The sequence below is a fragment of the Carassius auratus genome, chromosome 7 (assembly GCF_003368295.1).
Source record: "Carassius auratus strain Wakin chromosome 7, ASM336829v1, whole genome shotgun sequence".
In the NCBI taxonomy this organism is placed as follows: domain Eukaryota; kingdom Metazoa; phylum Chordata; class Actinopteri; order Cypriniformes; family Cyprinidae; genus Carassius; species Carassius auratus.
Genome location: NC_039249.1, coordinates 6,187,580 through 6,211,470, shown reverse-complemented (window position 1 = coordinate 6,211,470; position 23,891 = coordinate 6,187,580). Strand labels below are relative to the sequence as shown.

General features: G+C 34.6%; 1 protein-coding gene across 1 annotated transcript in view; it reads right to left on the bottom strand.

Annotated features, from left to right (window-relative positions):
- Positions 1-4,004: 4,004 nt before the first annotated feature.
- The window catches only part of adamts17 (ADAM metallopeptidase with thrombospondin type 1 motif, 17), a 56,600-nt gene continuing 36,713 nt past the window's right edge, over positions 4,005-23,891 (bottom strand). Inside the window, exons 14-18 of the mRNA XM_026266407.1 lie at positions 20,554-20,689; positions 18,440-18,644; positions 16,097-16,249; positions 8,590-8,767; positions 4,005-6,912 (exon numbers count right to left, since the gene is read on the bottom strand). Coding sequence (XP_026122192.1) covers positions 6,761-6,912; positions 8,590-8,767; positions 16,097-16,249; positions 18,440-18,644; positions 20,554-20,689 — 824 coding nt within the window. The 3' untranslated portion in view covers positions 4,005-6,760. The remainder of the gene's footprint in view (positions 6,913-8,589; positions 8,768-16,096; positions 16,250-18,439; positions 18,645-20,553; positions 20,690-23,891) is intronic.

Below are 23,891 nucleotides of genomic sequence, written 5' to 3'. Positions count from 1 at the left end.
CTGAACGCAATAGCCGCATTTCCACTGTCGGGCCAGTGCGAGCCAGGGCTTAAAGCGGGCCGGGCGGGGCTCATAGCCTCGGGCCAGTAGCACCGAGGCCAGAGTAGCGCAGGGTTTCCACAGTGGAGCTTGAAGCACCGCTGCGCGTCACTAAAACACGCCCTTTACACGCCTCTCAGAACAATGTCATGCAACCTTATCATTTCACCGACAAAGAGAAGTTATCAGAAAACTAATGGATGTGAAGAGACTTTCAACCAGTATAACAAAATTTTTATTGTTAATTCACATTAACTAATGTGGTCTTAAGTGATCTTAACAAATGAAAGTATTGTAAAATGTTACCAATAAACCCTCAAAATGTCCTTTATCAAACAATGCTGGTCTTTCCATGAATAAGCACAATAATAAAAAAAAATATGAGTTATTAAATCCATGTCAAAGCTGTAGCCAGCAGGATGACAGCAAAAAAAAAAATGGAAAAGAAAATGGCATCTTCTGTAATAAGTGTTGTCTCCACTAGAGATTTGAGAGAACCGTTGAGTTAATTGAGGAAAAAGTTGCTCATGAAACTACTGCATAATACCAAGAAAAAAATCTATGCTGAAATGTCAGATTGAGATCTTCATGAGCTCATGGCTATGTGCTGAAACCTTCAAACAATCTGCTCTCACGCACCGACAGATGCCACATATTCTGGAGAGGTTTGTTGGCTGCTGCGATGGTATCAACATTTTCCTGGCTAAAAAAAGACCAAGGCTTACTGCATCTGAACTTCAGGATGAGATCTAAGATTTCAAGAATTTTGACAAGCTATTGATCTTTTCTAGAGATGGTGCTGCCTCCACTTTTTTGCACACTGCAGATTTTTACAGAAATTACTAAAATTACTACTGTAAAACCTGTTAAACAGTAAACTGTAAGTAAATGGTAAGCACAGTAGTAAATTGTTTAACATTGCCTTATATTTCTGTAAAGTATGGTCAAATTTATGGGGCTTTTCTGGTGCATCTTCAGGGTGCATTGAAAATACAAAACAACAAAAACTGGACAAATCTAAATATGAACCTAAAAGAATGCATATGAGGAATATTGTTCCAAAACATTGTTCCATTTTAGATGTTCAAGTCATCATCTCAATATAGAAACAGGCAAATGGAGTAATTTAGAGAGAATCTATAGTTATTGTAAGTTAACATCAAATATATCTGTGATAGAAGATGAGAAGCAAGTTTTTGTATGATTGCTCCTTGTTAGGGCTGTCAAAGTGACTGAAAAACGTTTTATAGCATAATAAAAGGCTCTCTTCAGACTTATGTGCCCTCTAGAAGCTTGCGTTCTGCAAGTGAACGTTGCTTGATTGTGCCATCCCAAAGAAGCACAATGTCACTTTTACGGACTTTTAAATTAAATGTTCCCTTCTGGTGGAATGAACTCCCCAACTCAATCCGAGCAGCTGAGTCCTTAGCCATCTTCAAGAATCGGCTTAAAACACATCTCTTCCATCCTTATTTGACTCTCTAACTTTAACACTCACTATTCTAATTCCATTCTTTAAAAATCTAACTACCTTTCTAATCTTTTTGTATTCTATTTTCTTTTCATTTATTATGCAATTGTATATGTATGTGTGTGTGTATGTGTAAAGACCTCTAACTAGCTTGCTCTATTCTTTTATTTTTTTATTCTATCTGTTTTCTTTTTCTTTTTTATATTAGTTAAAATCCCATGCTACGTGTACTGTGGTAACCTAACTGAGACTTGTTATAGCACTTATATATCATTGCTCTTTTTGTTGTTTTTGATTGCCTGGTATTGCAGTCTTCATCTGTAAGTCGCTTTGGATAAAAGCGTCTGCTAAATGAATAAATGTAATGTAAATGTAAATGTAAATAAAATAACACGACTATCTTTGTTTCAGTTTTGATGTAAACGACATCTTCTCTGCACTAATGCTCTCCTTTTCCGCAATATATTGAATGAACAACGTTCAAGAGCTTACATATTTGTCAAATTTCACATGCCACTAAAAAGGCTGCCTGACGTCTGACACAGACCTAAAATTCAAAAAATGTATACGAAAAATCTACGTTGCATTTTTTTTTTTCAAAATTTGACGAATATTCTAAACTCAACTTTTTTTTTTGACAGTCCTACTCCTTGTATGAGGATTTGCTTAAAGGTCCCCTTCTTCATGATTCCATGTTTTAAACTTTAGTTAGTGTGTAATGTTGTTGTTAGAGTATAAATAATATCTGTAAAGTTCTAAAGCTCAAAGTTCAATGCCAAGCGAGATATTTGATTTAACAGAATTCGCCTACACAAAACGACCCGTTTGGACTACAGCCCTCTAGTTCCTGCAGTAATAACGTCACTAAAACAGTTTTTTTGACTAACCACCGCCCACATGAATTCACAAACAGGTGGGCGTGGCCCTGTTGCGCTCCGACGGAGAAGAAGGAAGAGCTGTTTGTTTTTGTCGCCATGTCGTTGAAACGCTTTCCAATCACCTTTGTTTGGGCTTCCCAGGAATGCTGTACTTTGATATTAATGGTTACAATTTATGTTTAACTCGGTCTCCGAAAATTATAATGCACATGTAAAACTATGTGCAGCTCATTTTGCTGAGGACAGCTGGCTGAGGACAACTTTCTCAATCAGTTTAATGCTGGATTTGCACAAAGATTATTCTTAAAAGATGGAGCAGTTCCCTCTTTGTCTGGAGAAGGCGTTGTTTATGGACCTCAACTGGTAAGTGTATTTTATTATTTAAGTTGGTGCGTTTATGTAACTTATTACACAAAGGGCAACGCTGTTTTGCTTTGTTAACTAGATGTTAGGGCTGTGCAAAAAAAACGAATGCGATTTTCCATGCGCATCTCGTCAGTAAAAACGCTCCTCCTGTGACTATAAATACATCTCCAGCACGTGCGTTCTAGCCCAATCACGTTACCAGGAGGGCAGCCTGCTCTCAGCTGCTGTCGAATCACTACACAGGTACCGCTGGCCCAATCAGAACCCGTTACGTATTTCTGAATGAGAGGCTTCATAGAACAAGGAAGTCATCAGCCCGTTTTTGTAACAGTGAAAACAGCAGTATACAGATAGGTGAACTGTGTGAAAAATACTGTGTTTTTTTACGCGAAACATGAACACATGTTATATTGCACATTGTAAACACAATCAAAGCTTCAAAAAAGCGCGTAAAACGGGACCTTTAAGAAATGCTTAGGGGATCTTGTTCTTGTCAAAATTTGAAAGTGACATTACATACCAAAACGGAGTCAGATTTGGTGGAGTTTGTGACATCATCTGAAATAAATAATAATAATAAATCATAAAGATTATGAATACTAATTTTTTTTAATAGCCTACCATGCACCAATGAGTTGACATTCACAATAAGGGCAGGTAGGTCTATTAATAAAGTAAACAATCTATTTTGATTGGATATCGACTGTATTAGAGTAAAGAAGACTCACCTAACAGAAACCAGATGAGGATTACATGACCTTCCCCTCACGTCCTTCACAACCGCACAAGTGCTATTACACTGACATCGGCAGATTTACGGGTGAGTCCATCATGCATCTGCTCACGGATCCTCTGAACGTAATATATTCACAGTGCTACGGCTGACAAACAGAATCAGCAAAATGTAAACAACGGCTAAAGAGAAGACGAGCCAGAGAACAAGGTTGTGATGTGACCATGATGCTGAGACCGAGAGGCAAAACATCTCGTAGGAAACTCTACAGTATCATAAAACATAAAAAACACGCAAATAGTTTTTCCATTCACTTTTTCAATAGACATTTAAAACAGTGTTATACCATTACATAAGCCAGCTAGTTCATTAAATGAAATATATAAAACAAAATGAAAATCTAAAAAAAAAAAATCCATACATATTAAGATCTTAAATGTAATAGAATCAGAAATGTTAGTTTAATTCAAAATACTTATTTTAAGCATACATTTTTAACATAGATGCAGACACAAAATCCTCATAATACAGGATATACATTTATTATTATTATATTTTTTGTACAAACAGTCTGAAAAGTTCAAATTAGCACCATCAAAAGTGGCAGTACCGATCACATGTGCACCTACTGACATACAGTACTGGAATACAGAAGCAATATTCACTGTACCTGGAACATGAAGCTGTTGCAAAATGAATCATTCTGACAGAAGCAGGTAGATACAATATGTATTAAATAATCCTAACAAACATTTAAAAACACGTTTCATTAAATACATACAGAAGTACAAGAACAAAACGTGGAGAAACTGCTGAATTTCACAGTAGTGAAATTTGTCTAGCACCTGTTGTGACCTTGTGCAACCTGGTAGATGAGAGCCAAGGTCTCGAACACACACACATATACATGCTCTGTTCCAAAACCTAGTGAGCATTTAAAGGCATCGATGGTGTGTGTACGCTATGCATTTCACGCTTTACTGAAGCAGCATAAAACTCAATCAGCTGGCTTTGAAGTGCACACCAGTTTGGTCACTAGTGAGGTTTCATGTCAGTAAGGATGCTCCCTATGTAGCTCAGTAGGCCTTAAAACCGTCTCTCATGCACACATATGCGGTGTCACCCTTGGCCAGGGGGGCTTTTATGAAATACAAACCTAAAATTTCACATTTTCTCACCACATCCTGACTGTAACGTACCTTGCAAATTTGTATTGTAATATTTGTGCTAAAATTAAAATTGCACAATGTGAGAACTACATTTAAATGAAGGCATTATTGTCCCGTACCGATGAGAAATGAATCACACTGTATATACAAGCATAAAGACTCAAGAGTAGCTCTTAGTGTGTTTGAGTGCATTAGTTATGGCACTGCAGCACCATCAGACTAATGAATGATTCTGACATTAGACACATAAACGGTCATTAACCTGATTTCACTGCATCTTAAAGGAACAGCGCATCCAAAATTAAAAATGCACTTATTTATCCTTATGTCCTTCAAAACCTGCATTACTTTCTTTATTCTGAAGAATAAAAAAAGAGAATATTTGAAGAATGTTAATGCAATCTTTTCCAGAATGTTGAAAGCACAGTTAGTTGAGGATATCAGACTCCAAAAAAGACCTAAAGCACCATAAAAAGTGTCTGTTTATATCACACTATATTTCTAAAAGGATACCTCTTTGCAAAATTCAGCATTATTGAAAAATTCTAGTGTTCAAAAGAAAAGATCAGCATACAGGTTCAGAATGACATGAGGTGGAGTAAATGAGACATTTTTCATTTTGGGGTGAACTAATGATGCACCACAGGCACCAGTCCTTTGACGATGCAGTGGAGATCACGTGCCTTGCTCTGTTAAAATATATGAAACAACACAACAAGTTCCTAAAACACAGAGAGTGTGGTAAATAATATAATTACTCAGAGAAAAGGTGAGACATTCGGTGTCCTCTCTGAGAGAGTCACTAATTAGCCTCAGTTTGATATAAAATACATAAACCTAACTATTGGAACAGGTCATCTATTATCAGCTTGGCTGTTCGACTGCATCGAGATGGCTCTTGATGAATTAAATAACACAAGCTACTTCAGCTCTTTTCCAAAACCTAGTGAGCTGCCTATGAAGGCAGTATTTTAAGGCTCTCAGCTGTTCAAAAATGTAGGCAGAATGATTGTGCCACCTTGTAAGATGACTTCTTTTGGTAAAGATGCAGAGAATGAGAACTACCATAATGCACTGCCTAATCTATTATTGCCTGCAAGCATGCAAGAATAGATTATGTCATTATTCAATGCATGCAATAATAGATTATGCTAGATTATTATATGCATGATCAAGGTTTTATTATCTGATTATGCATAAACAGATTATGCAATCAAGCCTGCTGCTAGCAACAGCCAGATCATGGGTTCCATTCGGAACTGACGTCAAAAATGTAAATTGCATGAATGCAATGTAAGATGCAAAAGCATAAGTATAAATGCACTGCAACAAGCTCAGAAAACTTCTAAATTGAAGTTAAATTGAACTTAAAAAAAATGATTATATACTGTAAAAAAAAAAAAAAAAAACTTTCAGTACCTAAAAGCATTTACAAAAATTGTTCAGTTTAATAAAAAAGTACAATGCTATTCAATATCCGTGTGTTCCTAGAGTACTGCATTGTTAGCTTAGAAACAGGTCATTTCTAGACTCTACTGAAATCAATTGTGATTGAAGGAGCAAGGAAGCTCACTAGGTTTTGGTTACAGAGCCAAAATGAGACAAGACGGGTATATATAATAATAACCTCAAAAACAAAACAAAAGATTGTTGATACGGATGTGTTGTTACAAAGTCCATCAGTTATTGGCCAACCAGTGGCCTTAAGAAATCAATTTTTGGTGAAATGAGCTTTATCCACAGTGCAACAGGCAGGCCAGTATGCTGAAGAAGACACTTCCAGGGCCAAAATGTGGATCACAGCAAAATATGACAAAACAAGAAACCTTCAAGTCCGTAAACAAGAAACAAACGTAATGCAAGTACGCAAACGCTTGGCAAACACACTGCAAGTACATACTCAGTGCAGGGGGTGATAAAGTAATGCATGGAAATGCTTACGTTTACGTACTTGCATAGAGTGTGTTTTGCTGGAAATATCTGTTCCACTGCTTTCCTTTTTTTTTCCACGTAAGAAATTTTTTAATAAGAATAAAAAATATTGTTTTTGACATTACAAATGGAGAAGGCAAAAATAAACCTATGTGTGGAAGTGCCGGGGTCATTAACTCTTAAGGGGTATTTTGCTGATGTAAAAGTCTCTGCAGGTCTGGCAGCAGCGTTGGTACCAGCGCATGTCCTGGCACAGGTTCTTCTCCCGGATCACCCTGCAGTAAACCGCCCACTGATCCCCCGTGCACTTGTACGTCAATGCAGCTGCCAGGAATGACAGAAGGACAGGACACAGTGTTTCATAGATTCAATTATATGACACCATCCCTGACAACATGCATACATCAATCCACACACGCAGACTCATCTAGAAGATGCCATTTTTGCAACTGCCAGCAATGTTCAATGTTGCTGTTACACTTTTAAAAACAGTTTTTTCAAAGGTTATTATTAATAATTGGAGTGCATTTTACAATTAAGCTGAATCAATAAAAATAATAGAATTAAAGTTTTCCATTGATGTATGGTTTGTTAGGACAGGACAACATTTGGCCGAGATACAACTACCGTATTTGAAAATCTGGAATCCAAAGGTGCAAAAAAATCTAAATACTGAGAAAATCACTTTAAAGTTGTCCAAATGAAGTTCTTAGCAATGCATATTACTAATCAAAAATTAAGTTTTGATATATTTACAGTAGAAAATGTACAAAATATCTTCATGGAACATGATCTTTATTTAATGTCCAAATTATTTTTGGCATAAAAGAAAAATCTATAATTTTGACCCAAACAATGTATTTTTGGCTACTGCTAAAAATATACCTCTGGTTTTGTGGTTTTGTATACTGGTTTTGTGCTCCAGGGTAACATTTGTGAGATTTTCTAGCAATTTCTGAGTAAAAATGGTTTCAAAGTAAATCCTAGACATCCTGCAGATGATCACTGATAGATTCTGCACTTGTTTAGATGATTCTCATTTTATTTGTACAAAAAAGAATGTAATGCTCTCCAGATGATGCTTACTTTAACAGATGTCTTGGCAATGAAATACTGTTTATGAGGTACAAATGCTTAAAGCAATGAAAGGCATTCAAACTGAAATGGAAACGGACTGATTTGGATCACTTGACATAGGCAGGATCTAATTAATTTGAAATAAAATGAGGAATCTATTCAATTCATTTCAATATACTTCAATTTGTCTTGGAATTTTTTTAATTCTTCCTCCATCTGAGGTGATATGATGCACACTATTATTTGGAACACAGCTATTAACACTATATATGAGTTAAAAAGTCCTATTTAATCATAATGAAGACATTAGTTATATGTATAAGTATATATGTATAATTATAAGTATAGCTACACTGGAATTAAATGTCAATATCATTTCAAATATAGATATAGATTATATGAAACTCAATTAAATCAAAATAAAATATATGAACTTATTGAGACATAATTTCAATATATCTATATAATATAACTGTAAAATAAAAATAATTTCATGACATTAATGATTTCTTGTGTGTTTTTGTTAGTTTTTTATATATATAATTAATTTAGTTGATTTAGTTTAAGTTATTTTAGTCCTTCAACTTAAACTACACTAAACTAGTATAAACTAGTTAAAATTAAAACAGTATTATTATCAGTTAATGTTTATAATATAATAGTTTTTAACACTATATATATATATATATGTCTATACTGTATATCGTTATATCATAAAGCTCATCTTCAAGTAATATTCAATAATCTGACGTAACTTCAGTAGTTCATCCAAAAAATTTAATGGAAATGGATTGTGTTATATTTTTGGTTGAAACTGAACATTCAGGGACATGCAAAGAAGACCAAGACACGACTGTCTACATCAGGATTTGACTGGATTATAAGAAGTACAGACAATAGGACAGCAGACTGCTGAAGTCTTACCCAGTCTCGGGGAGGTGATGGTGTTCACATTGACTTTCACATTACAAGTCCCAAGATGACACTGCCTGTAAGCGGTGGGCTTCAGGACGGCAGGGCAGTCGCTGCCATGGCGACCGGTCACTTTGTGCATGCACTGGACCACTCTGGACTGCAGGCCCCGCCCACATGATGATGAGCACTGCATTGAGCCAATGACGAGATCACAACAGATTAAAACATTTTCCACATCATAACATGCTCTGACAGACATCATTTTACTCAGAAAATATAGCATCTACTCAATATTTCAATAAAGCTTCTTTCTATTCTTACTTTGTCATGTTTAAATGAAAGATTTCAAATCAGGAATAAAATCTGATAGCAGTGGTATCATATCTATCACCTGATAGTCACTTTCACATCCAACCATCAGCACAAACTTATTGTACGAAGCATTTATCAAAATAAGAAGCTTTATGAAGTTGTGTTCAAAATGAGATGATTTTTAACCTTCAAACAATTTCTATTGTAATTTTAAAGTATTATTTTATTATTTACATTTATTTTTTTGTGAAATGTCACAAAAGCAATATTTGTATTATTTATTTATTTTTATTTTTGATGATATTATTATTATTATCATTATAATCATATAATAATTATATAATTGTGCAGCCCTACAGACAAGCAGAACAAAACTGGACTTTACATTTGTTTATTCTTAAGCTCAAATCATGCCACAAAAATCATATTTTTTAGGATGTGCAAGCTAATGTATATGTACGAATATAATATAAAATAGCAAACAGAGGTAATTGGGCAATTTAACTATAAAAAAAACTGTACTATTAATGTACTATTAACACAAAAGTGGGTCATTTCCTGTGCTTACAACTTGACAAAACTCAACAACTGATGAAAAACAATTTTAGATTACTTTTTTTTTATTCTAATAATAAAAAAAAAAATAAAAAAAAAATAGAAAAAACTTTCAACACTACAAAAAAGTGCCAACAGGAAAAGTTAAATAAACCAGCAAAAATGCAGCCATACAAAATAAAACATTAACTAAACAATGATAACACGAAGGAAAATAAATAAGTATTTTTATACACCGGTGAAAGGGCCAGCTGAGTCTCCGTCTTTGAACCAGCGCTATTCTTTGTATGACAGACAGTTAACTTTCACGGTCCCCTAATGAGCAACGCTGTCTCTGGGCAAAGCCACAGTTTTCTCTCTTCTGTTCAGAAACAATAATGATTCATAAGCCTGGCCCAATTTACATAGTGATCTGTAAGAGCTCAACAACTCTCAAACGTCTTCGGCTTTCATTTGACATTTCTGCTCACGAGGAGTTTAGAATGACATTGTTTAGTAAAGATTATAAATGGGCACATTACAAAACAACAACTAAAGTTATGAAATAGTCTATAAACATAGAACTGTGACCCTACAACATATGAATTGATGAACGCATATTCAAATCGGCCAAATATGTCACATGCAAACACATACAAGTTTCTGAGTGAATCTGCTCACAGCAAACAGATTGAATTAGATTTCAGAGGAAGACAACAGGAGGAAACGGTTCTTGAATAATGTAGCGCTCTGCTTCCTGTGTGACGAGCAGGAGTCATTATATCAGCCAATCAGCCGCCATCGTCACGCTCATGAATTTAAGACCCTAAGGAAGCTTTATTTAACCAATAACACTCTGGCAAAATATTTAAATAGAATTATACTTCGACAGGGCAGGAACTAATTCAGTTATTCCATCACTGGATGAGGAGAGCTGGGAGCAGACAGCACGATGAAATGATAAACACAAAATACGTTGACCTGATTATGACAGAGGACATCAATAGTCCTCAGTACAATGTCGTCAAAATACAGTCTAGATCAGGAGACCAAATACATTCAATATTATACACTGAGTGTTGCCTTTTAACATGCATGTAACATGCTTAAAGTTTCATAGTAATGCATTTATATAATTGTATACACTTGTGTTCAAAAGTTTGAGGTCGTTGTGATTTTTAATGCTTTTGAAAGACTCTTCTACTCACCAGGGCTGCATTTATTTGATCAAAAATACAGTAAAAAGAGTAAAATGGTGAAATATTATTACAATTTCAAATAACTATTTTCAATTTTAATATATTTTAAAATGTCATTTTTTTCCTGTGATGCAAAGCTGGATTTTTAGCATCGTTACTCCAGTCTTCAATGTCACATGATCCTTCAGAAGTCATTCTAATATGCTGATTTGCTGCTTATAGAAACATTCCTGATTATAAGCAATGTTAAAAACACTTGTGCTGCTTCATACTTCTGTGAAAATTGTGATATATTTATTTTTCAGGATTCTTTGATAGATAGAAAGTTAAAAAGAACAGCATTTATTTGAAATAGATTCTTTCCTAACATTACAAAAGTATATACTGTTATTTTTAAACCATTTAAAATAAAATTATTAATTTATTTCTATAATTAAATTTTTTTTCCAATTTTTATTCATATTAGCTCACGACCAATAAATAATTTGAACTGATAACTTTTGATTTGAATCATTTATTACTGAGTGTTAAAATGAATACTAACTTAGAATAATAAACAGAATGATCTTTTATCACATTTAGTTGACTAATGTTAACAAATGGAACCTTAGTAAGTGTAACCTGTAAATCTTCCAGAGTGCAAACTTTTGAACAGTAGTTTATTTTGCCATTCGGTTCACTTTTCTAGAACAGTTTCATTTCTTCTCAGAAATTAGTGTGAGATCAAACAGTAATTGTCGCAGACCCCCAGGCTGGAAAAACTGAGCTGTCGGCTGCCATGACTGCAGACGAAACAAACGAAAATTGTTTTGCCAAGTGGCTAAAAGTGCATGAAAGCAATATACTTCCCTGCCTCCAAGGAAGCCAAACTCCTTTCAGCGATGCACAGTACTTCACGTTTACAAGGGACGACGGGCTATTGAAAATGAAATCAGTGTGGCAGGTTAGCATTGATCTCAGCGCTGCCTGTCGCCAGAGTCTAGTAAATAACTGCAGTCTGGGAAAGTGTGAGTGGAGTGAGCTCACAACAACACCACGTGCTATGAATGAGAAGAGACGTCCCAAAAACATCTCATCTGCTGATCAAAGGCTGCTCTCAATCACAGTCTACGGCTCCCTCAAGATAAGACCATGGCTGATTTGAGCTAATAAATATGACAAAGCACTTTAACGTCTGTCGTGTGAAAGGAGAGCACACTTACAGACGAAGAGCAACACAGAAAGTCCTGAGATCTTCTTTACATTACCATAACCATTCCAATGAGTTTAGAAATGCTACATTACCACAACAGTAGCCTAGAACAATGATTAAATAGCTGTTTGGATTTTGGTCAAATAAAAGTGTGTGTTGGTTAGTACTGATCGGATATTTTAGCCCAAAAAAGGTCATCGTTTATTCACTCACATTCCAAACCTGTATGAAATCTGTGTTGTTGCTGTTAACTAAAACTATTAAATAAAGCTTTAAAAAATTTATTAATTTGAAAAATATTGTTATTGTATTAATTTTGTTAACTAACACTAAATCAAACAATTAAAAATGGTTAAGTTAATTTAATTAAAACTAAAAATAATACAAAAACTGTAAATAACATAAAAGTAAATAAAGTAAAAAAAAAAGTGGCAAAAATGCCACCAAATTTGACAAAAATGCCCCTGCACAAACAAATTTTTCACAGTGTACACAATGTGTTTTGTATTTTGTAGAAGAGAAATTCATACTGTAATGTTATGAGGGTGAGCAATTCTTATCACAGCTTTCATGGCGTAGAGAAGTCATTTCAGAGGTTCTTACATTTAGGAAAATAATCGTAAAAGATCATGGAAATATTTTTCCACCTTTGAAATAACATTTTCAGGATTTCATGTGCCCTGAATTCTATTATCTGGATGCCCATTAGTAGCTGACATGATGTAGACAGAAAATGCACCGATATTAACTCAAGTGAAGAGCACTCCATACACAGACAGACCCTAGCCTGTTACAATCTCTCATCCCATTCACTAATAAAATATGGAATTGTGTTATTTTGTGCCAAAACACACAATGTGTTCCACATAATTGAAAAGCGATGACATTCTCAGCCTGGATAAGAGAACAGCAGCCAAAACACAGAAAAGAGCCTGATTCCCTCTCCTCAGCTAAATAGGCTATTTCTATTCAGCGGAGGCATTTCAGTCAAACCACGTCAGTCATATGAATGGATGTTCATACTCATGTGTTAATCAGTGTTAATCCACTGGCTGCAATATTCTTCATTACTAGTGTTCATTACTGTCAAAAAATGCTAGGATGGATTTCACAAGATTTGTCACAGTAAAATACTGTGTTCAGACTGAACTGTTTTGTGAAATCAACGCAAACTAGGTCAACAAATTACAAACATAACTAAACCCTTGAGTTTAAATAATCTGAAGTCTCCATTATGGTAATTAGTTTAAGATTTAGTTAAAAGTGTAGTGAATGACTTCAAGTCTCCCATGATAAATGTAAATACATTTGTAAAATGATTTAAGTAACACTGATCTGAAATTAAAAAGGTGAGAGCAATACTATGACGTGCTATTGTGAACTTCTTTATACAATATAAAAAGTTAATAAACCAGTAAATAGTAAACAAATATGCATTTGCATAATTTATATTAATATAAAAAAATAAAAAAAATATTTTCTTTGAAATACAGCTGAAATAAAATATAAATATCACACAAAGAACCTAAATGAAACTCTTTTAATAAAAATAGAATTGAGCACGTTTACATGCACATCAGTAACCTGTCAACGCAAGTAAGCTGCGTTTACATGACTTCATTAATAAATCAGGTTATTTATCTATAGTGACGTCAAAATATAATAATTTGCGACTCAGGGTATTCCACACATTTGTCAGTTGTGATGTTAAATTAACGTCTTTACTGACGAGACGTTTGCTTGGTCTAGATGCGCTTAAATCTGCACTAAGGATGTGTTCCTGTAAAGTATCACACATGCACACTTCAATAAGCCAAAAAAAGCGGGCTATTGCATTTACTTGCCATGTGAAATCAGAGTAAGAGGCAAAAAACGACCTTCTACGACCGGTTTTTGCTTATGCCGTTTATGACCTTACTCCGCTAAAAGAAAACAAAAGCACATAACAAAATGACTTAAACTAAAATAATAAAGGAAAATATATAAATAAAATAAAATACTGAATGGTTTCCCATTCCTAATGTGATAGAAACTTGTCTTTTCTCCAGATCATTGAAATGAAAGCAGCAGGTCTACAGACGGAACATCTGCTCTTTGCAGAAATACATGACACATGCAGAAATATCTGATGCTTTCTGCACCAGCTTCTCACTAATGGCAGACTCTTTTCTCCTCTCATTTCGGCCCCGAAATGATACGGCCAACTTCAGAAACAAATGTCACAGAGGCTCATATAGTGAATACTGAGAGCTCTGATGCATGGAAAATCAGGCCATGCAATGATGATACCGTATTTTTCTAGCCCTTGATAAAACACAAAAGACACATTTAATGCAAAACTAATCTCAGACATGAAGTTGAGATCAGACAAGCGCACCTTCACCAAATATCAATGACCACAGAAACACAATCCACAACCTTCAAACACCACTGTTGAGGAGCCTCAGTAAGATTGAAACATGAACCTCAAACTTACAACACATCCTGATGCTCTGATTTATCGTGGAGTCTTGAAGGTCATCCGTAAAGGTGCATGAGATACAGATATAAAAATGTACACCGAGCATGTATCTGCAAAATGACACAAAACGAATGTTGTAACTGACTTTTACTACCTTATTGTAATGTGTTTCCAAGTTTAATGAATAAATGACGGCAGGACTTGATTTTAACAATCAGTTGTTAATTTGATTGTGAAAAGAGAGCATTACAAACTGGATGAAAGGCAGAAAAGCTGAATGTGATTGGCTGTGGCGCAGCCTCACATACACTACTATTACAAAGTCTGAGGATTTTTTTATAAGAAATGTATATTTTTATGCTGTTAGATGCTGTTAGCACATAAAAACAGCGTGAGTGACGTGAAAAACATCCAGCGAGTAATCTAGCGCAAGGGACGTGATGGGCATATACGCTTCACGTTTGATGTAAACACACTTATATAGCAATGCTTAAAAAAATCAGACCTTTACACTACATTTTGTAGCGTAAGCCATGCAATATTGACTAACAACGACCCTGTACTTGAGATATCAACATCAACTAATGAAAAACCCATATTCCCAAATACCTACAACTACTGTAGAAGTTGACTCCTAGCCTGTGCACCTGAGACTTTAAACCTTGAGAAGCAGCACTATGGTAATGGCGTGTCCGCACTGAGGTGCCAAGAGGTCATTACTGAGCAACACAAAGCTCAGGAGAACGAGAGGAACAGACAGATGGTGGTTTACAGGCATGATGCGACCCTGGGCCGCGGCAGTCAGCTCCAACGGGGGGGCAGCAAGGTAACCGTTGACAGCCCACATGCATCACATGCGACAGTGCGACAAACTCTGATTCAGCTGAAGATCTGCGAACGTGTGCAGAGCGCTCTCTCACTGAGCTAATGTTCGCCTGTCGGCTTTCATTTAACTCAGGATAGAGTCTGATGCTTCACAGGTATGCTCTATAAAGAAACATTATGGGTTCTGGACAAACTACGCTCTCAATTGACAGTATTAGCAAAAACAATTTCCATTCACTTTATAATCTAATCTTAAACAAAATTATAATCTTAATTTAAGGTTATAATGAGGGCCTTTTAAATGGAAGTGAATGAGGCTAGCTTGTGGAGGATTAGAATAGTGAAGCATATAAATTTGCTTATTTTAATATTTACAAAAAGGTTTTGGGGTTAGCTTCATTTACAACTTTACACAGAAATGGTTACTAAGTGACTTTTTATACTAAAACCATGTTAACATATATTGTTTTATGTCAGAGTATTTTAAAAAATCAGCCAAATCCACACCCATCGTAAGTGTTGCATTTTAAAGAAAAGTATGAACATAGGGAAATTATTTTTTGTGGCAATGAACTTTGTCATAAATTCTGTCGACTATGCGTACATTACCATATAAAATGGTAATGGAGTCTGTTTCTTATTCTCAGCAATGCTACATTTCTTTAAACAAAAATAAAATAATATTATAAAATAACTTTGCTATTTATAATTAATGTTCTTTGTTTGAATATATTTTAATTAATTCCTTTGATGCAAAGCTGAATTTTCCGCATCATTATATCTTAGCTTCAGTGTCACATGATCCTTCAAAAATCATTCTAATATGCTAATTTGCTGCTTAGGAAACATTTATTATTATTATTGATGTTGAAAACAGTTGCTTCATTTTTTTGTGGAAACCACAATACATTTTTTTTCAGGATTCTTTGATGAATAGAAATTTCAGCATTTATTTGAAATACATAAAAAAAGAAAAAAAATTGGTCATCCTACCTTAGACCATTCTCCGGTCTTCCACTCGTAACATTTGGAGTGATCCTCGCACATCTCCACATCTGCAGGACGAGACATGGGATCACAGAGACCCTGAGGATTGGTGCAGGTCACTGTCCTCTTCCTGCTGCCACGACCACATTCAGAGGAGCACTGGGACAGACAAAGACAACGAGATCTCAGAGGATAACACCAGGAAAATCAGTGAGCAATTGGGTGCAAAGAAGGATGGAGATAAATAAAGACACAAGCAAGAGCGCTGGTCATTAAAAGTGGCTTCCTGTGGATTCTCACTTAGCTGCTGACTAAATCCACTCTAATGAAGTGCTTACAACATCAACATCAAGATCTGAAACGAGACCCAGACACTCAAAAACAACCATGGTGCCCTCCATAGGCCAGGACAAACCCCACAGACACAAGCGCATGTATCTTTTCTTAGAGAAACTCACGTATTCAACAGTACAGGATGTTTCTCATAAAAACATTTCAGATTATACTTTTTAAGACAAGTCATCATTTTATATTAATCAATTTATTATGTATATATAAATACACACACATGCATGTATATATATAAAAATATGTTATATTTATATGAAAATATTTATATTTATATATAATATAGATTATATACAAGTGTGTGTATATATATATATATATATATATATATATATATTAGTGCTGGGCAACGATTAAATATTTTAATCGCGATTAATCGCATGATTTTCTGCGATTAATCACGATTAATCGCAGCATGCGCAAAATTCAATAATGAAATCAAAAGTAGTGTATTGTGTAATTTTATTCTTTCAAAGTTCTGCTGTATGAATAAAAGTGCAATAAAATGTTGTTTGTCAAAACTTTAAACAAAATAAAGTGCTTTTTTACAGCAGTTAAAAGTTAGTAGCAGCTAACATTTCTTGTAAATCTTAACTTAAACATTAATGTAATCAAATTAAATATAAAATTAACATATAAATAAAACATTAAAACATTAATGTTTTATTAAATAAAACATTAAAGTTTTGTTTAGTTTGTAAAAAAAAAAAATTATGATTTTCTGTTTTGCGCGCTAGCTCATCCCAAGCAGCCAGTAGCCTACTGATAAACATCCCACCCCTCCTGTGACCCATGGTTTCTGTTGTATTCGGTTGTTTTATTACAGTCTAGCTATGTGTATTGAAACGCAGTGAGTAACGGACTTTCAAAATAAAACGTACGTTAACGCGCGATAAACTAATTGTTGACGTTAATTAATTAATGCGTTAACGCGATAAAAACGCGTTAACTTGCCCAGCCCTAATATATATATATATATATATATATATATATACACACACACACACACACATAAAACGTAATATGTTTTTTTATATATACGTGTGCATTTATATATAAATAATAAATATACACTGTACACATACTAATAGTATGTAAACATAAACTTTTATTTTGAATGCAATAAATCATGATTAACCGTTTCGCAGCCCTACTAGATGGATATATTTAACCATTGCAACCATTTTTATTTGTATTTATTTTATTCATACTGCTGATTATCACAAAAAATTATTTCAACTGGTCTATCCTTTTCATTCAAAAATGTTGGGACAGCACTTGTTGTATAATATTGATTAACAGAAAATAACTTAAACTTGTCTCTCCTTTTCTTTTCCTATTCTTAAAATCATGAGGCATCTACAGTGATAGTGAATCTGGACAGTTTTTGGAGGATTTAAAATAATTTTAACATTTATAATTTACAAAATAAACATTAAACACTAGTACACAATAGTATTATTACTAGTATTATTTTATCTTTAAAGCGGTTTAAATCCTTATTTTTAATAGGGTTTTATGGTTAAAGGCTTATGTTAAAATGGTGATAAAAATCATAAATCAGTCATAAGGGTAAATTTTTCAAAATTGAGATTTATACACCATCTGAAAACTGAGTAAATAAAGTTTTCATTGATGTATTGTTTGTTGGGATAAGACAATATCACAATGATTAGTTGAATGAAGTTGCAGTCAGGAAATAAAAATTTGCAGGGTTCAAACAGAAATGTAAAGCTTATAATTTATTAAAGCACCTACATTCAGTAATCTTTTTAAAAAGTAAGTCAGGTTAAAGTTGGTCAAAAAAGTAAACAGGTCAACCAGATGAATTCTGGATAAGTATTTTGAGTGTCTTCTGTTCAGTTATTCTGTGCTACATTATGCTGTGCTACAAGAATGCTTAAAGTATGTTTTAAAATTAGACCAAACTAATGTGCAATGTACAATCTGGTGTCCATGATATGGTATCTTTAAATAATTCAGGCTAACTTAATCTCAAACCTTGGACCATTCGGAGGCCTCCCAGATGGTGAGGCAGAGGCGTCCCTCGCAGTGCTGAATGCTGGCTGGTTTGGAGCTCAGACAGTACAGGTCTCTGGTGGGGATGTACGTGCCATTTTGCAGCTGGTACACGCAGCCAACTTCCCTCTGCTGCAAGCCTTTCCCACAGGTTACTGAACACTGCGCCCAATCGCCTGTCACCCACCTAAGAGAAGCAGAAATCACAGAGAATACATTAATATAACTGTTAAGTTTTTAACCTTTTTAAATATGGATATTTTTCTTACAAAAAAGCATGGATTCAATACAGCAGGCCTTTATCAACCCCCCGGAGCCATATGAGGAATGTTTTAATATGGATATATGCACTTTGTTTGACTACTTTTGGACTGATGAACAAAAACACCCACTTACTCTCATTCTAATGCTTGGAAGAGCAAGGAAAAATGTTAATATAACTCTGATTGGATTCGTCTGCAAGCAGAAAGTCATATAAACCTAGGATTGCCTTGAGGGAGAGTAAAACATTTTGGGGTGAACTAACCCTTTAAAGTCCCAAAGCATTAAACTGTAGTGAAAGGGATCTAAAGTCTGAAAATGAACACGTGTACACTGAAACAAGTCCTTCAAGTCAAGCATTTGCAACCTGTAATGTGATGATCATATGTTACAAGTCAGGAAACATCATAAAATCTGGATATGTTAATTGTCAGTTTACAGTCTGACTGAAAATAGCAGATGATTATCTTTATAGGCGGTCATAAAATGCACTTGTGATTTACATGCAGAAAATCCAATGAAACAGAGAATAAAAATAGAGCCGTCTTTATGAACTGCTTAAATGACACAATGAAAAATATGAAAGAGAACCATGTGGAAACCTACAGAAAGCTCTTCTGTCCCGCACTCATATCTCACTCTTACAAGTACCAAAATCGATTTTGCAGTTAAAGACAGAAATAGAGGTGTGCAATTACTTTTCTAAGTGATCGGGCTTACATCATACACAATAAAAAAGGGGTGAAAATGTCTCTGAGAAGTACATTGATAGAGGCACTGGAGCCTTATCTACAGATCAGAATATCCACTTGGAATTGGCTTATTTGACTGAGAATACCCTGTAAAACACCCAGAACAACCTAGAAACAACCTAGCAGTGTTATTTCAGCGCTATTTATACACTAATTTAGTATTTACTGATGTTTTGATTAAACTTTTATTTTGATATTTTCAGTTTTCATTTTAATGTTTAGATTTACTGTAAATTTCCATCAAAACTTCCATCAAGCACAATCAAACCTCTACAAATGATTCAGAATGTAGCGGTACAGCTGGTCTTTAACAAGCCCAAAAGAGCCCATGTTACACCTCTCTTTATCTCCCTGCACTGGCTACCTGATGCTTGCATATAGAACAGCCACAGGCTGCACACTCACTATTACGAATCTACATCCCCTCCAGATATCTGAGAACCGCTAGTGAGTGATGCATCATGGTACCATCACAGAGAGGGTCAAAATCACTTTCCAGAACATTCTCGTTCACCATTCCTGTCTGGTGGAATGATCTTCCCACCCCTATCTGGATTGCTGAATCCCTGACAATCTTCAAGCGACAGCTGAAAACTCATCTCTTCAAAACTTCTTGGCTTCATCGTTAAAAAAAAAAGTAATTTATCTTTATGTATTCCTTCTTTTTGTAGCTTGTACTTATTTAAACAATGTCTAAAACTTGGACTAAGACATTCTTTAAGAATAATCGCTTTATGTATCTCCCAATTGTAAGTCGCTTTGGATAAAAGCATCTGCAAAATGACTATGTGAATTTAAAAACATTTTAAGTATCTCTCTAATGCATGTTCCTTGAGGAAGAACATGCATCCATATTTCACCTGTATGGAGATGACCACAACAGACCAGTTTACGTATTTTGTTAAGAAGTCTTTTGTCCTGGATTTGTTGGGAACAATATCCACCATGAATCTGTTAATTCTAAAAAGAGAGGAATCCCAATCTTGCCTGATTCTTTATTGAGTTTTGTGCCAGCTGATGACATAAAAACACATAGATGCAAGTAAACCAGTCCGTTCTGAGCAGCTCTGGTGCTTCTGTTACCTGTATTGGCAGGGGTGGATATTGCAGTGGCGGACCTGAGGCGCGGGTCTGTTCTCCACCTGACAGTAGCTGTCGTTGACTTGAGTCATGCTCTTGTTAACGATTCTCATGCACGAGACCACAGTCTTTCTCTCCCCTAAAACACAGCAAAAAATATTTATTGGCATTACTATACTTTCATAAAATGTCACTCAAGGTTACAGTACGTGTCTTGCATATACTTACATAAATCAATTTGAAAGCTTATTTTTTATGTGTGTTTTGTAAACATACAGACTGTATATGAGAGGAAATGTGTCATGTTGTAATCTCAGTAAAATATTGCTGTAACAACTTCCTTGTTTTAAATATATATATTTTTAAATAATAACTCTCAATGTAAACTGAATCATGTCATGTATCTACAGATGATATCTGTCACAACTTAACACAAATGTTTAATAATTTATAAGAAATAATATTTAATAATATGAATTATGTATCATAATCACTCGATTTTTACGTAGTTTAGGGTTACAAATTGTACCAGTGAGGTACAATGAGGTCAAAATGCGTAGCTGCTACACAAAAGCGTACAGGTTGGCAAGTTGGTCATCTTCTGTAAACTTGAAACTTTATCCAAAGTGACTTACATTGAAATTGAGTGCATATTCTCTAAAAAAAAAAATCAACCCATACTACTGTTTGAGCTACATAAATATTATATATTTATATATTATTTACTATGTTTGGGAAATTCACTTTTAAAAGTAATGTACAATAAAAGTACATTTATAATATTGTGTAATTTACAATATTGTGTTACTTGTGTTACTTGTTTGGAGAAATAACTCAGATATTTCATTAATGATAATCATTTCATAATAATAATCATAATAATAATAATAGTCATCTTTCTGGCAATTTTGAGCCATCTGAGATTACTAACAATCCATGGAGGATGTTAAAGTTTGGATTGAGTCGAGGGCTTTGGCAATCGCTGCAGTGCTGGGGGTGTTTAACCACAACAGGACAATCTGTGTTTTTTTCTGGCACGTGTGAGGGTTTACACACGATTTGATGCAGTCCACTCCACTTTCACCTCCCAACCAGCCATGTCCCATTTCAGGTAATTGCAGAACAAAACATTTCTAATTAGGTAACAATATGAGGTTATTTCTAGTGGTCATCTATAGAGTCGGGGGTCCTTTAGTGGTCATGACCAAATTAGCAGCGGGGGGAAGCAGTGACCCGTGTAACAGGCACTGACTTTGCCTGGGACCTTTAATTTGCTGTCAGTTCTTAATGTTGTTGTAGCTTCAGTAGGTGGCGGCACGCCAGACTGTAGGATTAGCTATGTCATTAATTTTGTGTTGTTCTACGTTTGCCAAGAAAAACCGCGAGCAGTCGGAGACAGAGATTAATTCCTGCGAGCGGCGAGCGGTGAAGGGCAGCCTCAGAGGCACAGAGACAGAAGCTCCACTCCAAAGCATAGTGCACTGCCTACTTAGTCAGCATCTGAGGCATTATATTTGTGTACCAGATGCAAAGCTTGTTCCAAAATTATGCTGCCTTTTAGATAATTTTTTCTTTTTTTTGTGTAAAGTAGCATCACGTCATGTACAGTACAATTTATGGACAAAGCACTACAATAAACTAAATTCAACAAAATAAATCACTGTGGTATATCTTGGGTTGAGTAAGATTTTTCTTAAACAAATTGAAAATGATCAGAAGAGATCGTGAAGATTATATAAAAAAAAAAATATTCTGTTCTTTTGAACTTGCTATTCATCAAAAAAAAATCATTAAAAAACTATAACAGAAAGCACAAAAACATGAAGCAGCACAACTGTTTTCAACATTGATAATAATCAGAAATGATTCTTGAGCAGCAAATCAGCATATTAGACTGATTTCTGAAGGATCATGTGACACGGAAGACTGGAGTATTGATGCTGACAATGTAACTTTGCACAATAGGAAATTTGCCAAATAGACAAATGAAATAGACATTTCATTAAATCCTGAAAAATACTGATAAAATGTTTAAATATATTATGTAAAATTAGTTCATTTTTTATTATATGTGTGCTATGCATTTATTGTACCACTGACTTTGCAACACGCAAACGAAGGTGTTTTTCCTTAGGAGTCTTTGAAAAAAAAAATTTCTAAATGTAAATTTAAGCAACTTACCTATCAGCTGTTTGTTTGTTTTTTGTTTTTTTAGAAGTTGCATTTAAAATCCCTTCAAAAATCAGAAGGGCCCAATTAGTTTGAATGCGTTTGACACATCTGATCTCATTACTATATACAGCCCCTTAACCGTGGTTTCCAGGGCAACACACTCTTACCCCAGAACAGTAGAGTACAGTAGAGTGTCCTTACTGTCTCCTACTGTATCTGAAAGAAATGCTCACTGAACACTCTCAGATAAAACCTTTAACACGCATTGCTTATTAATGTTTGTACTTTTATTTTATTTTTTTTGTTTCCGTTAGTTTACAATGCAAAACTCAAAATATTTCTTATCTGTTTTTATGTTTTAGTACTTTTAATTTATTACTTTTTATTTTAATACATTACTTTTATTTGATTGTTGACAAGCCATTACTCCAAATATCTTGGTGCTTAAATGGTTAAGTCAAGACAGTGTTCATATCCATTTGTAAACTACCCAAATGCAAAAAACAACTTCAATAACCTGATATTTAGACCCTGAAAATGCTGATTTTACCAGGGGAACCCCGCCAAAAAACATGTATTTTATCCCCGGAAGCTATTTTTAAATACAATTTTAAGAAACGATTTTGCTAGTTTTGGGCTAGTTTTCGAGTAAATCAAGTAGCCTATAAGGTGATTAGTCTGATTAACATGACACACACACACACACACACACGTTTACTTGGCTATCTTAATGGGGACATTCCATTGTCTTAATGGTTTTTATACTGTACAAACTGTATTTTCTATCACTCTACACCTAAACCTACCCCTTACAGAAAACTTTCTGCATTTTTACAATTTAAAAAATATATACTAGTTTTACAAATGAGGATGTCCCCAAAGGGAGGTTTATGCAGATATTGTAAAGTTTAGCTCACTTTTGGGTAACAATTTTCCCCCAAAATATGGTTAAGTAGGTACACACACACACACACACAAAGACATATGAATACTCAAATTAAAGAGTTCTGTTGTTTCAGGTTTCTAGATTCTAGGTTTATAATTGTCATATACATTTTGCATTCTGCTCTTTTTAAGTAGATTTCAAGTATTTTAGTACATACAATAATACATGTATTTCAATCCTCAGTTGAAAATAGAAAGCATCAGATTATTTGCAATGGTTTTAC